General features: G+C 47.2%; 1 protein-coding gene across 1 annotated transcript in view; it reads left to right on the top strand.

The window, feature by feature from the left end:
* The first annotated feature begins 7,490 nt into the window (after positions 1-7,490).
* LOC128302380 (sestrin homolog) overlaps positions 7,491-19,094 on the top strand; it is a 30,199-nt gene continuing 18,595 nt past the window's right edge. Inside the window, exons 1-2 of the mRNA XM_053039190.1 lie at positions 7,491-7,511; positions 11,057-11,746. Coding sequence (XP_052895150.1) covers positions 11,696-11,746 — 51 coding nt within the window. The 5' untranslated portion in view covers positions 7,491-7,511; positions 11,057-11,695. The remainder of the gene's footprint in view (positions 7,512-11,056; positions 11,747-19,094) is intronic.

Raw genomic sequence — 19,094 nt, 5'->3', positions numbered from 1 at the left:
TGCCCAGAAGAAGAGAGCGATGGCCCAACAACTAAACGAGGTTTGATAATGTCGCCCCGTACCCCGGTGCCATGCAAAATCGTGTGTGTTGGTGGTGGTGGATCGCTTTAACCGATCGGATGCGCCTGTGTTGGTGTGCGCACGGACGCAAAATGGACGCGACCGTGCACGCGCTGTTCCCGTGCACATGATGCGATGCGTACCCCAAAATGAACGCTCGCACAACAGCTTGAACAAAGCACACACGCATCCGCGAAAGCGGGCGTGCGCGTGTGTGGTAGTGTGGATGATACGCGTCCGCTGTTATCGAGTAAATAGATACTGCAATTAATGTGCCTAAATTGAAACCGGGCGGTTTTCATAACGAGCGCAGCGAATGGTAGTGGATCGTGTTTGTTTATCAATATTATCAAACGATTATCTAATGTCTATTTAACAACGGAACTGTTAGTTTCCAAACCAACATACAATTACATCGTGGCCGCTAATCATCTTATTGAGGTTTTTTTTTTCAACCCCCAACTCACCCAAAACTTCCCCCAAAAGGTCTCGACGAAGGTGTCGTGTAGTAAATATCGTTAATATAACATCAGATGCACGAAAATATTCACATCCCATGGAACACACCCAACGCTTCATGATCGTCCAAAACCATGATCTATCCAAAAGCCCGGTGTCTACGACCGCGGCTACGCATAGCCTTGACAACAGCTGATAATTCGCGACCGGTTGGTTGATAAGACAAATATTTGGTCTCGGGCGCTTTTACTTCGTTCGGATCTACGCTTCACCACCGCCAAAACTGTCAAAACGAAGCACCCACATGCAGCGGGGGTGATCTGTTCTCTATGCCGCTGGGGCATGTGCGTAAGGCGTTGCGCCACCTGGCGATGTGTCGAATGCATCACCAATGGGAGTTACACTAGCTAGCGGTAATTGGTGCAGAAGTTATAAACAAACGAACAAAAACGCAGAGAATACACAATGTTTGCCGTTGTCATTGCCGGCAATACCTGATAACAGTCGGCTTACTGGTGGGTCGGTTTAGTTGTGTAGTGAATACTAAAACAAAACAAAAAGACACTGAAGGTTCAGTGAGGAAGAAAAAAAACCCGGCGATAGCTGTGCAGGGATAGAGAGCTGCGACGGGCCAAACAAATAAGCCAAACAAATATGGAGGTGCCATACGATAAGCGCGATATTTATTTACTGAACGCTAGACTGAGTGGTTCCTTGCGCCAACTTCACGCCGGTACCGTGTGGAACACGCGTTCGACGGATGAGTGGACTCCACATTTGGCGGTTAGTATCTTTATTCTTTGGGCCGATGTTTTCGGTGGGTCGTTATCGTGGGCTGTGCAGATTTCTTTCGTTTGATTTGATGACTTTTTGTTTAGCTATTCCGTGTAGTGAGACAACATGGTAAGACTTTGATTGTTGTCAAAACTGAAGTGAAATATGAAGTCATATATTTTCTAATTTATATGATGTATCGAACTCGCAGTATTCTGAAGCCATCACATTGGCTCTATTCTCCTCTGATATTCTGAGATTTTGAGGTTACTCTGAAGACATTCTTACGACTAGACTAAATGCGTGTTTCACTTATAAGTCCAATGTTAGATCTCAAAGAGATATCTCAATTTTCCATGGTAGTGTCCATGACCTTAAACCTAAGGCAAGTATATGGGTTCTGACTAACTCATAGAAGCCATCCACGCTACAAGGGTAAATGGATATGAGTCAATCAGAGGAATTGTCGAACTCCCAATAGAATATTACTATTTACGATGTCTGGATCATGCCCTAGATTCTAGGTGCCTTACAACGGATAGTTGTCGAACATCTTGAACAACGCCCACATCCACTTCACCCGTCGGAAACCCCATTGACCTTAACCGTGTCCTCGATAGACTGCACCGAGTGGGCAAAGTTTGGAGTACACCTGTGAGTGCCCTCGATCTTCCTGCAGTCACAGCGCGAATGTCGCAGCAGCGGTCATCCCGGCATCAACCAACCAAAAGGGGAAGAGCAGATGCATCAAAAATAGGCCAAACTGGCGACTGCTTCTAACTGCGCAGCAAAACCATTAGCCCACTGCTTGTTTGCGTTGGCTTACGAACCTTATCGGGCGAGTCGACTTTCGTCCGTTGCGGTTTTTGATGCCGTTGGTGAGTTTTGCCATCCCGATCTACTCTTGGGGCTTGGCGCACCCGAGTGGGCCGAGTTTGACGAATGCAGATAATTGGCTGATAATGTGATTCGGGGTTGAATTTATTTACTGTGGAGTGTAGCAGCGAGAGTAAGAATTTGATCGAGGTTGGCGTGTATGAAATTAAATAGCAAAGAACGAGCTTTAATAAATATCACTTTTCTTCCTGTATGAGCTTACTTTAAGGTTCGTGCTTTGTTTGCCGGTTTTTGGTAATTCCAAGGCCAACCCAACCAACACTAAAAGACCCTCTGAGCCAACACTGCGTCAACCCATCAATTCTCCGCTACGGCAGAGCAGCTCGGAGCTCAACGAACCGGAACCGCCACACACGGACAAAATCGATGATGATTTCGACTCTCGACGATGCCCTTTTCCCGAATATCCCCGAAACTACCCCGGGACAAAGGTTCCCAAACCCAAGGAAAAAAATGTAATTATCGTTTATCCACCACACCGAGCTGCGTACAATGTGCGCTTAGTTTCTGGAAGATTAAAACCGAACGAACCTAAAATATTACCACAAGCAAGACAGCGAAACCAAACGCACACAACGGATCGATTCTGGAAGAAGTAAACCCTCATGCCCTGCCGGTGCAAAGAAGAGCCACCGAGCAAAACAAGTTCCCGTAGGATACGGTATCGCTGTCCCTATCCTGCCCCGGGTTCGCATGGTTCGATACTTTCCGCATGAAGGGATCTCACGCACTTCGTTTGGCCGGCCCATTCCACAATCCCCGCCACGAACTGTACAATGTAACGCGCAATTGTGCCCGCACGCAATTTCAACGCTTTCCTTCGGGAACTCTCCGGCAGGAACCAGCCCAGCCGCATGGCTGTTTACGTAATCCAACGCATACGCACCAACACACTACAAAGTGCGGGATTGCGTGAGTTCTGGAGAGCAGCAGGTCCAGAATTGTGCACTCAATTTTTAGACATCCCGAGTTTTTTGTTTTGTTCTTGTTGGTGTTACAGTGTGGGCTAGAGAGCCATCCCGGTTGATTTCGATGTCCTTCTCGCGTTTAAAGGGCAACCAGTTGCATGGTGCGGGAACGTGCGAGGAAACCCCTTTTTTTCTGGCATGGTCCCCCGTAGAACTCTCGGTTCCCACTCGGTTCTTTGTTCGGTGCGTTGTGGTGTGGATGGTCCGCTGGATAGTCCCCGTCGCCATGTCCCGGGCAGCGTGTCCTTGAACGTGCCGTTACTTTGTTACGATCTGGGAAAAGTGGAAATTACGCTCTCCCCTTTGCGAGATTTCGATATGAGGTTGTCATTTTTCATGAGGCGAATGAAATTATGGCCCAAAATGTCTATTACGCTGTACGCGCGCATCAAACCAACGGCGAGGGCAAATGGTTTTGTCATTCTACCCAACTGAAGGGGGAAAACTAGCCGAAAATGTCAATCATGAGCCGTTGAGCTGTGGATGCGGAAAAGCAAATCAGCAAAGGAAGAAATCAATTTCAAAACGTCCATCTTTTCCCCCGTTTCTTTCGCTCGTACAGCTCGTACACAAACATCACCGTTTTGGGCCCCGTTTCCCGATTTATCTATTTTTGTTGCTTGTGTCAAACACATTTTTACTACGCTTATTCACAAATGCGGCGTAGTAAAATGGGAATTATTATTTGCGTATGAAACAACTCACGCATGCAAAACACAACAACACCCGGGCGTTTCCTCCTCCTTCCGGTGGGCAACCTCATAAATCCACTGAGGGATTAACGTGTCAGTGTGTCGTTTTGGATATTGGTGGCCAACATTTTCCATCCACAAGCGCCATTCTAATACGCATGGATTGCAGCTACCCAATAGTCCGGAGTACCAACGTAAGTCACGCAACTCACTGTGGGGCTGTGAATTCTACCACGCCACTCACCTATCTCTGCCTTGTTGTACTTCTCTAATAAAGCAAGCGAAAATTGGGCATAGAATTTACCATTTATCGATTTTCATCCGCACTTACACGACGCGCAAAAGCAACACCAAAGCAAGAAAATTGATCCGTCCCGAAATAACCGAAACGCAGTTGGGCAAGGTTAGGCGCAGTGTGTGAAACAACATTAATGGTACGCAGTGTGGCGATTGAGTAACCGAGCCACAACCTACCCCATATTCCCCGCAGAAGGACACACTCAAGGCGGGTGTGCGGGGATTGGGGGCTTCCGGCCGGTGCTCATTACTATCGCTGCTTCGCTACCTCGAACGCCAAGGGAAGGAAATAAAAGTTTAAACATTCTCCAAAATGTATTCTTGCCACCCGTTCTCGGGCAGGACCTCCTCTTCCATTCTCGCCCCACGCGCCACTTTCGATCCATCAACAGCCCAATTCGCTCATTTTCACCCCTATCCGAGGTCATTTGAAGGCGAGCAGGATCGGGAATGGTAATTCGCTCGCCGGGTCGTCTTTACATCTTTCACACGGGCTCTGCCTCTGAACAAACGGAATAAATGAACATAAAAGAACTCACCCTCCCACCCTTCACCCACCACGCGTCCGGCAACAATTCTCCAAAATCGCATTTCGCTAAATCCTGGGACAAACGACTGCTCAGGACTACGACAATGATGACAACAACAGCAAAAAAACAAAGAAACGCATAAAGCCCTCTTCTATTCGCTACTCGGCTTTTCCCCTGAACAAGGAAAAAGGAAACAACGGTGGAAGCGCGTTCGTTCACTCACATCCTTTCACTAGTGTGACCTACTGCTGTGCGTACTACCGCACCCGGCAGGAAAGCACCTGCAAGAGCAAGAGCAAAAGAAGCAAAACATAGAAACGATAGAAAGGGCATGTAGAGGGATGCGTACTGGTTGAGGCCCAGTTGAGGGACGAAGGCACGCACTTCCTTTACGAGTCATCTAGAGCGCACGCATGCCGGCACGGGGGGCCGGCAGTGTAACGCTCACCGGTGAGAGTGAGAGTGAAAATTGAGGTACGACGACGACCGGCTTAGGGAAGCGTTTGAGATGAATTAGAAGTTTCGGCGTTATGTTTCCCTTGGAAGCGTAGCTGGAGCACGGGGAAAAGTATTTAGTTCTTTGGGCAATCATTACTAAAGAATATCTTAAACAATCATTAGATTAGGTTCATTTGATTCTAAATATTACGAACAGAGCAAAAGCAAAATAAATTATTTTTCGATTTTACCACAAAACAACTAAGGATCTTCTACTTTTGAGATATGTCTTAGAAACTGAGTGTAAAACTCGCCTTATAATTTAATTTTAGGTCAATATATTTGTCTGATTTCTGAAAACAACGAAACAAGAAGAAATTTCCTCAATTGCGAACAACCTATTATGGGCGGGCTGGGTGTTGCACTTGATGCGAATGATTCCGAACAACCTGGCTTATGTTCATCTATTTATTATGGTAATTTAAAATGAAAATGATAGATATGCACTAGTGTTCTGTTTAATGACTCTTTTGAAAAGAGTCATTCGAATGAATCTTTAGTAAAGGAGTCATTCAAATCAGGAATCGACTCTCAAAAGATTCGTGAATCCTCAAAGCAGTAACAGATCTTGCTCCTAAAGCGGTACTTGGACCCAATTTTAGACCCAACTGATAACCGGAGAGTAAGGGAACGACATTCACGGTTGGCTCAAAGGTGGGGATCTTAAATCTTAGATGAGTAAAGAATCTCAGAGGCCTCATGAATGCTTGAAATAGGAATTCAGATTCATTCATTCAGTTCCACAGCCAGTAAGTTCAGATTCTTGATCCTGAATCATATTCACCCTCCACTAATATGCACGATTGAGATCATCTGTGAGGTCATTAATATTACTGTTTTTAAGATACATAATGAATAGATTAAAATTGTTTAAGAATAATTTTCATCCACACTCATCCAGGTTATGTTTGGGTTACTTAGGTTATTTACTTCAAATGAATCATTAACCATGACTGTAAAAGGCCTCAACACCGCGTAGAAAACAACAAACATATGACGTTTCTGTCTACATATAAAACCAACAAGCTTCCATCGTTATCGCCATGGCCCTTTACAGTGCAGGCCGTGCATAAATCTGCCCATAAAAATCAGGGCTTTATTCATCCGTGCTGGGCTGTGCATCACAACAGGGGCAGTGACGATGGAACGAACAATTTCATATCACACCTACCCATCGCTCATCGTGGTCTTTCCTTCGAGAAGGTGTCTGCTGATGTTGTGGTAAACAAACCGATTAGAAATCTTACCATCATAAAGTAATCTTATAATGAATTAAACGATCTCTTTCCCCACCCTAATCTAGCAGGGAATGGCAAGGGTGGTTTGTTGATCGGCTTACGACCATTCTCGCAGTTGCCACCGTCCCGGCATAAGGACACACTCGCTGCAATGTCGCGCCGATCGAGTGTCAGAACAGCGCACAGGTTGTGCGGCGAGTGCTCCTAGGGGGGTTTGGATGTTGTTTACGCTAAATCTCAGATGAGCTGCTTGCCTTTCGTGTTCGTGTTGCTTTGCTTTCGGGGTATGGCTTGTCGGTTTTGCTGAGTTTTTTTTTTGGTGTTATATTTTCAACCTGTAGCAACATCGCTCACACATCCATACAAACCAGAAGGGTGCTCACATACGAATCCAACCCCCTCTTTTGCGGCGTTTACCCCAGCATCGCCCTTTATCAACCCCTAGGATTTTCTTTGTTGTTTGATAGGAAGACGAATCATATGGTGCGCGAGAAGCTGCTGGCGATGCTGTTGCTGCTGTTGCTACTGTTAAAGCTGTTTAGTATCATCCCCTCAAAACCCACCCCTCCCCTCCCACCACTCCCGCTCGACCATCATTAACACATTTACCCGAACGACCAACCCCGTCGGTACGCGCACCCGTAACGCACAAGTGGGGAGACTCGCGCGAGTGGCAACGCATGTGTTCGTTGGCTGCGACCATCGGAGGCCGGTTAGCTCGGTTTTGGTTGTGTGTTTTGCTTTTTACGAGCCTTTGTTACGAAGCGCACCAGCGGGACCAAAGCGCTACAGAGCGTTGCTGGTTGTGTGCGTGCCGGGTGCCCGCGCGAACCATCGCGAGATACGAGACAAGTTTGTGCCGCGGTCGCTCTCGCAACTCAGTTCAACAAATGCCGTCGTTGTGAGTAGTTTGGGCCACAGCTCGAAGCACCGGACGTGAAAACCGGTGCCGCTCCAAATCGAGTACCACATAGAAGCGTACGCGGTGGCGTTCTCTAGTAGTGGAAGAAATCGAACGTGCTGTCACCGAGTGTTTGAGAAAAGGGGTTGTGGGGTGTTTTTTTTTTTATTCAACAGCGGTTACGGTACGTGATGTATGTAAGATTTTACAACGTGTGCAACGATGTGCTAAGTGTGTTTATATGTGATGTATTAAATATTTCCTGCAGTTTAAGTACGACTCTTGCCTTGCAGCAATCATGGACACTTGCAGCGAACTGCGAGTGTCAAGTTCGTTAAGTGCAAACTCAAGTACCTCAGGGTAGATGATCTTCTCGATCATGCAATGGATGATCTCGAATACATCTGTCACTGTCGAACACTTGATGGAAATTTTGTAGGCTTTTCCCCTGGCGGCGTGACTGAAAGTGCAGTGAAATTAGTGTAGTGTCTGTCTGTGTGGTGTGTGCACACTGCACTCTCAGTGCAGTGCGAGTTGCAATTGCAGAATTTCACCTTACACAGGACCGTGCGTGCATTGAGGCGTGTTACACAGATACACTGTTTAGAGGCTCTTTTTTATTGATGCACTGTGGTCGAGTACACAAAACCGATTGAATTGTGTTTGTACTACATCGCCCAAAGGCATGATGAAATAGCCGTGCTGGTGCAGTCATATTGTGCAAAATGAACGATTTCCATGCCCGGCAGGATGCAATAGGGTGGGCACAAGGTGCGTGAGAGTGCGAGAGTGCCAGGTATCACTTTTTCCCACTTCCTCCTACGACTGGCACGACTATTTCTAGACTTTAACACGTGCGCGCGCGTTCACGGGTAAAGCCTTTGCGAGCCGCGACTCTGTTGCCGGGTGGTGCATGTTTCGATGTATTCAGTAGGGATGGGACGAAACAACAACAAAAAAACAGAGTTGCATTTCCTAGTCCCCCCACCCCCACGGGTACAAACTAATTGGACGAAAACTGAAAGGGAAAATGGTATTAGAAGCAGTCCGGCCGGTTAGAAGATGGCCATCCACACAAGCTGCCCGGCTTCGTAAGGCAGGGATGGGGGGGCAGACCTCTCTTCCAAACGATCTGTCAAACGCGAATGTGAAAACGAAAGTGAAGTGTGTTTCTATGCGATGACGCATGACCGTACCACGTTCGGCGAGTCAACGTTCTTGGTGGTGCATAAGCGCACGCCAGGGCCAGGGTTTGGCAAGTAACAATATATTCGGATTAGCAACACAGTTTTCCCTACCCTGCCCAAAATCCATTAAAAGAAAACGTAAAAATGCAATTGCATCCGTCTGCTACCGATGTTGCACCCGGTGTCCGATATCCACACCTCATTATTTCTAGTGTCAGCACCATTTCCATCGCTGCAGAGCCAGTGCTAGCAAGTATGAGTGGGGAAAAAAAACATCACGATCGCCAGGAAATGGGATCATCACCACCCGGGAACCGAAACCCAAAAGGGAAATACCGTTGCGTGTAGGAATCCGATTATTGCGATATTATGCGCAGCCTTTTTTTCCATCCCACCCCATCTTGCCATCCTTCATTCCTGTACTCCCCCCCTACACACAGGTATCATCTTTCCCAGCTGACCAAAAGGATGTGTCGCCGTTATTACTGGCGAGCCCTTGGTGTTATTAGTGTTTTTGTGTTGTTTTCTTTTAGGCAACATCCGACTCCTTCGAAATCGGTTCTTTCGGTTGCCTGCTGGCATACAAACCGGTTTCACCGATCGAACTTACAGATTTTATGGAAGTGAGATAAAAAAAAGGCACACACTCCCAATCGATGGAAGCCCAAACCGATGGCATAGATTTTTCGAGCATCGACTATACTGGGTATGATTGTTTTATGGTGATTTTGGAGCTATTTTCATCGCCGTTTTGCTTTCTTCCTGTCGATTATTATAACCACACCAGCGGGATTAGCCCCTTGTAGAAGGTTGTGTCAATAGCCAATGTAAAATAATCCTTTTCAAAGGCGTCCGAGTGAGATGAAACGAAGAAGAAAGGAGGAAATTTTTATTTCAACCAAACCATTCGCCCGTTTTTGTGGTTTTGTGTTTTTACAATAATTTTAAAAGCTTTGCCTATTGGGCTAGTCGGGGTTCTATTTCAATAATCGATTAATTTTGGCATGAGCACTTAATAGAATCGTTCATTGGTAGCTTAATAGCTTCTTGTGCAATCAGAGCTACAACTGGCGCTGGTACAAACAACTTGTTGCTCGAAAGTAACCCTAACCTCGCAGCGCGTCTGTTTGTCCGGTGTGCCCACCGGACAACCCCATCATATCTGTTTGGCACGATGATATGATAAGCGAATCGTTCCACGCTCGGTATGGAAAGATGCAGTGGATGAAATCACACACCAGTGTACCGGTGCAGGATGATGCTAATGCTGGAAGCGAACGGTGCAAGCAGTTTGAGATAATTGGCAGGAGCAGAGAGAGAAAGAGAGAGAGAGAGAGAAGAAAAAAACAAAACCTCAAAGATGGAGGCACAAACGCCAAGATGGGGTAAACAACAACCGGCTTCGCTGTATATCTGGTACGCATCGCAGCAAAGGAACGATCAGGTTGTGGTGGGACATCGGGGAAAACGGAGGACCAACATGACTCCCCGCTACCGATGGCCCGTCCACCTTGGCTAGAGACAACTCGCGGTCGCCGGTTTGCCTTCGACGGTAACGACAACAAAACAAGCTCGACAAACGCATCAGTCCCCCACGGTGCGTCCATTTTGTCTGTTTTTTTTACTCTCCCTTTCTCTCTCCCTGTCCTCTCCCCTTTCCGTCCACTTTAGTACAGAGAGACAAGCGAACCGTTTATCTATCTCGAACTTGTAGTACTGTAGCGTCCTGCCTGACGTTGGGCTATACTAAGTAAGAATAGCAGCATGGCAACATCGCCCGAGAGTATATGAGTGAAAACTTTTTCACCTCCCCAAAATAAAAAGAAAAAACAAACTCAAAACCTGTTCAAGGAACGCTTCAAACTCACGCACGCACTCGCAACCGCTACGCAACGACACACCTTTTTTTTGAGTTAAATATAGTATTTTTCCCACTATTCGCCACTAGTGAGTGTACGCGAGCGCGAATGGAGGATACACAACAACAGTCACACAAAAAAAAACACACTGAAAAATGGCATAATCCTCACTCGAAAGGTCCAGCGTGAGGAGATGCCCCTCCGCGTGATGATCTGGACCGATCACTCCGATCACCAGCGCCGGATCCATTTGACAGATGGTGGTGTTGTGCGCGTGTAACGTATGGCGCCCGGCTAGTGTCACCGATGAAGCGTAAGATAAACAAGGTTACACCCGGGGGTATTAAACCCCGGGACGTTCAATCTCGGTCCGTGAGAAGGTGGTTCGAGCGTGCGTGCGGTATGTGCGCTTCGAGAATGGTTCATAGGACTGATCGGGCCTGTATGGGTGAGATGAAGGCACCGGTATCGATGGAAGCTGTTAAAACAATTGCGCCATTGTAAGCTGCATTGGAAACGTCTGCAAACAAACGAAACCTATGAAACCGGCTGTCTATCTCCTGCGCCTCCATTGCATTTGTTTAGCCTAGTTACGCTGGCCACGGTTTATTTTATGGACCAACGAGCCGTTTAGTACAATGCATGCCTGACAAAGTTATCATTTTTAGTAACCCTATAATTTACCATTCTCCACAGCAAAGTGTCATCGAAAACAGTGAACGTGTTAGCTCTCCGTGTACTAAAAACCAAGCGATACAGCACCTACCCTGTACTAAGTGTATACGCAACGAACGAAAGTGAAAGTAGTGAGCGTGCGGTGAAGTAATTTAGTGTCACACATCGAATCTATACCACGACCACAACCTCGAAAGCCCGGGTTGGGTCTGTCCTGTGTGAGAAGCGAGTGATTTTACCCGAAATCAAATCATTCTGGCGTGCGTATTTTTATAGTAGTGCTGTACTAAAAACCGCCGTGCGATAGTGTTGTTGCCCGCTGATCGATTGTTTCGCTTCGGCTTCGAACAAATCGATATCGACGAGATAAGCAATAGATTGGGTGTGTTTGTCGACGCGTCCGTGCCTGTTGCGGAAGTGTGCGTGTGCGCCCGGTGTACGGGAGAGAGAGTAAACAAAAGAAGAAGCAATACAAGTCCGGAGCTGGGCAAAGATTGCCCGGTCAACACAACGACGGTTTGGTGGAATTGATGCTTTCGGAGACATCTCGGAGGCAACCTCTGGTGCGCTTTGCTTCTAATTGAACCAATCAGTGTCGCGCGTGTGTTTGTGTGTGTGGAATCGGTTTGATTAATTGCGGCCAAAACGGGATTCCAATAAATGTACTCCATGGTGGAATACTTCGGAGACATGGGACAAATCGGGCAGGACGTAAGTATTCGATGCATTTGTGCCTAATCTAAAGTGCCTTCGATGTAGCTTAATGCGCTTGGACGTCCTCAACTATCCAACGCTTCCCCATTGTTGCTTTCCCATACTCTGCCGATGGAGACGCATCCGTACATGAATTCTGACTTATCTTATTTGCTCCACATTGTGCACCCCCACAACCATGTACGCGGCCGTCGACTTCGACCTTCTTCAGCACGGCAGTGCGTGTCGGTTTTTTTGTTGTCTGCCTGTTGCTAACCGCCACTGCCTAGCTCCCTTTCGTAGAACTTTGCCAAAGCTTCGAGGCTTGCCGATAAGAAAACGCTTCCACCATGGAGTGCTCCGGTGTTCCGACTGGAGGGGGTTCTCCGCCGAGCGCATTCGGCCGCGGGCAAGGCAACGCAAGAAGGTTCATCATTTCCAAGTATGCCTACAGCTTTCCGTGTTCCGCGCAACAAAGCGACCACCAAAAGGCAGCCCATCATCTTATCCTGCAACTGTAACACGCTCGTAACGCCTGTGGGTTGTCAATCTCTGCACTCGATCAGGCACTGGCATGTTCAGCACATTTTGTGATAAGTGTGTTAGGCTTTATCACTTCTTCACCCCCCGACGCGTGATATCGATTCATAGTCGAGTGTCTGGACGTGTAGGTGGTGCGCTCCTTCTCCAAGATAGAGGTCGTGAGGTCGTTATCTAACAAACCCGCCCGTGACGTAGAAGCCTGAACTGTCAACCCAACTGTTACTGTTGGGCAATATACGACAAAAAAAAACAACAGCAAAAAAAACGAATAAAAATAAAGGAAAATGTCGAACGATACTTTCGACTTCCAACCGGGGTTTTTATGGTGCTGTCACCTTTCAGGATGGCCCTCGTTGTTTGGTCGAACGTTTGTCACAACACTGAACGAAACGCGTCCACGCCACGCCAAAGGTTAACGAGTCCCCGTAAAGTTCTCGTCCCTTTACGCGGACTCATCTTGCAACGGTTGTGCAAAACCCAAAACAAACAAGAACAGAATAACCGAAACAATGGACGAAGATTACTGATGTGTTTGTTTGACAACTGCAGAGCTGATGCGCTTCTCGACACGCCGACGGCCTGTTGTGCCCGTATCGTACATTCCCGATCGTCCTCCCCCGCCGTAGGGTCGATGGCTTGTTAATCCTTTTGCTCTAATTGACAAACCAATAGACACCGGCCGGTCTTTCGCGTTCCGAGGGAGCAAAGCAATGTTGAAGCAATTGCCGACGCGCTCCGGACCAGTTGGAATAAGGGTGGCCAATAAAGTGTAAGCTTTCCTGTCGTTTGGCTTCATTTGTCCCCGTATGTGACCCCAAAACGTGGGTTGTTGACGATGGAGTAAATCCCGAACATAGGCCGGCACATCTGACCATCCCAGCGGTGGTTGGTAGCGACTCTCAGCCGGTCCCACATATGTGGAGGACGTGCCGTGTAAATTAAAGCAATTACCGTCAACGGCTGCGCGGGAGAGACGATAAATGTGTTTATCATACCAATAGTAGGCAACAGCACCGATGTGTTGTTGTCACACACGCTGGAACTAGGACGGTACGGGCAAATTATGCACAAGTGGCTATTTATCTTCTACGCGAAGAAGCTTTCTTTTAAGGTTATTTTTGGCCAGTCGCTCAAAATTCCAGCATGTTCGTTAGGTTCACAGCACACTATTGGACGAGATGTTGGCATCGACATTCAAGAATATTCGACATCTGCTGGAGGGCCACATGCTAAACCCCAAACACAATTCTCGAGAGTCTTCATCGTCCACATTCCGCAAGTCACGCATCCCTTATCAACTGGAAGGCAAAGCAGATCGATCGACACAGTATGTGCGCTGCCCCTATGGCAACCAGGGCTGGCAGCGTTATCGGTCTGTCGATTCGCACATTTTTGTCGATTCGCGCATTGCGAATGTAGGTGAAAAAGTACTTGAACGATTAGACCGTCTCAAGTACGGTACAGCGTCTCAAGAGGCTACCCCGTTAGATAAGAGGAAGCAACAATGTCTGGGTGACCGAGCAGGGAAAAAAGGAGCGTGGTTTTTAAGCTACACGCTTTAAATGAAACCCTTACACAGCTCACTTTCTCTCGTCTGGCACCTAGCGACAGAGCAGTTTGTATGCAGTTTTAAAAAGCTCACCCCAAACAAGCGAAATACGAAACTCCCAAAGGAAAAAAAATGATAAGCCTTACGGTGAGGCACTGTCGTACAATGTATTTTTTGTTTTCCTTCAAGTGGACCCACAAACGGGATGTTCTTCCGTTGCTAGGCAGGGTCAAGAAGCAAGTGGTCACGAAATTCATTCGCAAGAACGAAACAAACAGTCAGGGGGACACCACTTAGTAGCCGCGCGAACACGTTTCTTCCTATGCCAGCACCAAGCATAACACGAGACCGGCGAAATCGGCACCCGATAGGGTGATCGGCTGACTTAGTTGTCAAGTGCGTCGCGTTCCACCCCATCGAGAGTTCCGCGCGTGTTGCGCTTAGTCATACCCTTCCAGTCATACGATGGCGGCGAACAGTATGCTGTAGGCTTTCCCGATGGATTTTGTGTGAAATCGAACGAGTGGTGCGGTTTTGAGCACTTTTTCTACCACAAAGGTTGAGAGATCGTGTCATGTAATTCGCACCTATTGGAGAAGAGCATCATCGGCGACCACCACGAAAGTGCTTCATGGTGGGTTGCATATAACCAAAAAACAACTTATATTACTAGCTCTTATTCTTCTTCTAATACCAATGATTAACTTCACAAAAGAGAAAGAGGTCAATGACTTCATGAAAATCGTTATCTAGCCACCGTTCCACAACTCTTGCAGTCTTTCCTTTTATCATGTGTCAGTAGTAACCGCCGCCCAGAGCATCACCCTACACGATAAGAAAGCACAAATCATCAAATCGTATCGTACGAGCCAGTGATCGATACTGCACATCATCGGTAGTTGTGCTTATCTGTTGGCGCTGTGCTATTTTCATAGCGCAAGTAAGTGAAAGATGATGATAGCTGTCTTAAAAGCGTAACCTATTTCGGCCAGGGGTCCCTTATGGAATTTTCGGAAATTGAAAGATGTCTCCATTTGTAGCTAGACATTATACGCCAATTTGGAAGCCATTGGCTTCCAGAGGTTCTGTTCACAGCTTCTGGTGGCGTAATTGTTGTACTAATTCCATTACTCGATCATTGTAGATAGGGTGCCCCAATATTGACGATTGAGGCTGATTGTTTCGCTTACGATCATAACCGCCTTTGCCGGCCTAATGTACACCATTACGAAACGAAACATGTCGTGTGGCAAGTGTCCGATAAAAAAAATAACTACTCACAGTGCATTGCCCTCTGCACATGTCTACATGGCGGGTGCATGCGCTGGTGCCCGGCCCCCTCCCCTCACGCAATCACGCTTAACACACAGCCAGGCCAGTACTTGCCAGTATACACCATACTGGCGGTACGCATCGTTTAATGGGCGCGCAAAGAAAAACCCCCCACCACCACGACGGGTGGTTGGTGTTGTGGTGGACTCGCGGTGCGATCGCGGTCTTTAAGTAGATGCAGCAACACCGGTGCACCGAACGAGCGACCCAAGCAACGTAAAGTTCAACCGGTAACAGGCACCCGAATGTGCATCTTGCGTACTGCCACCGACAGGGCAATGGAGGTTAGGTGGAAGACAACCGGCAAACCAACACAACACTCCAGAGTGCTGGAGTGTACACATGGGAGTGGTACCGGCCGACATTGGGAATCGCGTACGCTAGCCTGGGCGGGAGGCAAAGCAAACAAACTGCACAGTATCGGTATGGTCTTACGTGGAGGCTGGAGAGAAGCGCACTAGACATGGACAAGAGGGCCCGTCACAGTGCCGGCACAAACGCTGTTGCTATGCTGTACAATCGTACTCGCTTGGGCTGTAGCGTCCTACCATGCAGTTTGAAGTAGTGATGGGAAAATTCCATTTTTTTCGGAACGGAACGGAACCAGATTTTTTTCCTAAAGGAACGAATTGAACCTAGTCGATTCGATGAACCTACTTTTACGAGAAAATGGAAATAATCCTATGTGATCTGATTTTTACAAATTCGTTACCTTTATTAAACATATTAGTCTTATCAGTCGACAACCTTGACAACCAAGTAGAATTTCTTGCTATCTTGGGACGGTCGTTACTTCGGACAACGACATCACCAGCGAAATCCGAAGACGCATTTTGCAGGGGAATCGTGCTTACTGCGGGAAGACTTCCAGAAGACTTCGAGACCTCACGAAATGTGAGATATATCGCACATTGTTTCACACGGTGGTCTTCTATGGACACGAGTCTTGGACTATCCGAGTGTTTGAGCGACGCCTTCTTCGGACCATCTTTGGCGGTGTGTTCGAGCATCGAGTATGGAGAAGGAGGTTGAACCACGAGCTTTCTGAGCTGTACGACGCACCGGACATCCTGACGGTGGCGAAAACCGGCAGGATACGATGGCTGGGTCATGTAATGAGGATGTCCCACCAAGAAGGTGTTCGATAGCGACCTTCAGTTCGGCACACAGGGGTGCACAGCGAGCTCGTTACTACTTCGCAAGACGCACAAAACATGTTGTTTCCAAAAATTATGATTTTTTAAGCACCTAAGTTTAATCGTTCCACAGAAGGAACGGAACGAACCGACTTGGTTCGGAACGAAATTCCCATCGCATAGACTGTACAATGTTGTACACCCAGAGATACTAACCATTTACTCCATAAAGTGTATTCAGAACATTTAATATGTTTCTAAAAAGTTACAACAAACTTACAGACATCAATAGCTTCGAACTCTTCACCTATACACTACAGCTAAAGATGTTCTACAGTGCAAAAAAAACGGTAATAAACTCTCCATTTTTGAAGTATGAATAGTGTCTAATTACCCAAAAGGGTTTATTAATTCCTTCCACACTTCTCAGCTGCACTGGTTCAAAGGTTCTTTGCTTTCAAAAAAAGCGGTAAACTGTTTCCGCCTCAGCTCATTAGAACCTATCGTGATCTTCAGCTGGGCTGTCGACCTCCGAGCGACCTACGGTAACTTGTCTAGAACTCGAAGTTCTGTTGCTCTATCGCCGCTCTAACTTAGCACCCAAACTGGAGTAACTGGAGGTACCAGTAGACTGTCGGACAGTAGGCGGAAGAGTGGTTAATACCGAGCGATAATTACTTAATTGCTGCTGACCCACTGCGAGTGTGCTCACTAAAGCGTAAACGCGGGATCGGTTGCGTTCCTTTTTTTTTGTTTTGAACGGTGTGTATTTTTTGCTTGTTTACGTTGTTTTTCATGGAGTTTCATGGTCCGACAACAAAAAAAAAACTACTACCGCGGTGGCTGACTGGTGGTGCTGCGTAAGGGTAGGAACAGTCTTCTAATTGTGTGCCTGTAGAGAGTTGTTTGTTTTGTTGATTCACACACAACCTCGAACACCTGAGATCCGCGCACGACGTGCGGCTGTGTCTCTGAACCTTTATTTATCAAGATCACTAAAACAAGGAGTGTCCCACCTTGGAAAGGAAGTTTGGCAAGGGGGTGCGGGATGGACGACAACGAGCGCATGCTAAGAATAGAACCTGTTTCGTCGAGATCACTCCTTTATTTTTGCTAAATATGCTCCGATCACGATGCTGGGTTGATGTCACTGGATCTGGTGAGCTTGGTACCGGAGAACCGGTTCTGGATCAGTGTTGCCAAAGCTCCGATTAGTGTGGGCGTTCTGAGCGGTGTGACGCATAACCGTCGCGGCGTTAAGCCACCGATGATAGCCATCGATCCGTAACACCGCTTGGAGGTCACCGTTTTGGCGGAGGACCCTCAACAAACCACCGATTGATAGCCATACGGAAGCTGCTACACACACAGAGCGTTGTTTGACTGTGTGCCCCATCAGATCAAACTGTGAGCCTTTGCAACGGCAAACATGACATTGCTGGATATCTTCAATGTCCCGGCGAACGATTGATTCGCTCGCACCTTCCGCAGCCAACCAAATCTCTTCCCGGCGTGCACCACCATGCCGGGAAGCAATTAATATTCCTCGCACAGCAAACAAACATACACTACTCGGTGTCGAAGTGCACATTCATGCGCGACACACACCACACCAACGAGGTAGCCGCCCCAGAACCGGTACCGGCTGCGTGGCGCCTTTGGTGCGGAGGAAGCAACCACACGTCTACGGGGACGCTGTGGATGCACAGTTATGGACTCTCAAGGTTACAAATTAATTGGTGTAAATTAAGCTTTATTATCAACGCTTTGAATTTGAATATCTTCCCAACCGTTGGTGCCCCTCTTTCGCGCTTCCTTTGTCCGCAACGATGTTCATACGAAAGGGGTTTTGAACGGTCCAGCACACTTCGGTCTATTTTTGGGGGAAGACTCTCAGTTTGATGGTGGCGTTTATATTCACGATCTACGATCGTGCGTTTCGTTCATGTGTTAAAAAGGGGTTCAAGGGTTCCCTAGTTTTTAGCCAATGTCGCTAAATTCGCTGCTCGCTTCCCGTCTCGCCACAACACACGTGAGTGGGTCAGTTACAAGTAGCTGTTGATGTTGATTTTATGTTAGCGTATCTCTAGCGATTAAATTACCCGATTTTGCGTGCGAAGAACGCACGGTGGTGAAGGTTACGGTTTAGCTACAAACGATCACGTTGCTAAACAGCGTAGACAGCGGTTTTTAGTACAACGTTTTAGTACAATTCCCAATCTGCGAAGCGATTAAAAAATCGTATTCCTCCTTTGTTCCTTTCGTAAAACCAAAAGTAAAACAAAAAGTATCACATAGTATCCATTACGCAACAGTGTTAATTACTACACCGGTTCCTGCGATAACGATGAACGTCCTGATAATTGCCGATTAGACACACTTCACCAATGATTTGTTTGTACTAAATATTTACACCCCACGAGAGGGGGACACAAAAAAAAAACAAATTCCCGTACGGCAAACAACAGAAAAAAGGAAGCAAAAAAAACAAAAACATTCCGCTTGTGAAGTCATTTTGGCTTTGGCGCTCAAGGCAGTGCTATAATTCTTTTCCTCCGCCCTTTTTGGATGCATCATCCCAAATGAGAAACCCCCTGTCACAAAATGACCAATTTGCTAAAATAGAACTCACTCAGCATGCCCGCACTTCAAGCGCACCCAAACCGCCATCTTCATCTCCCCCTTTCCCCCACCCCTCCTACCTCCTAGATACCCACCCTTCTCCAAATCGGCGATCATGACACCGTTTCGCTATTTTCTTTATCTAGGACTCGCGAAATTTATGCTATCCCGCGTAATCCATATC

This window comes from Anopheles moucheti, chromosome 3, assembly GCF_943734755.1.
Source record: "Anopheles moucheti chromosome 3, idAnoMoucSN_F20_07, whole genome shotgun sequence".
Classification (NCBI taxonomy): domain Eukaryota; kingdom Metazoa; phylum Arthropoda; class Insecta; order Diptera; family Culicidae; genus Anopheles; species Anopheles moucheti.
This window is presented reverse-complemented; position numbering and strand designations above follow the sequence as displayed.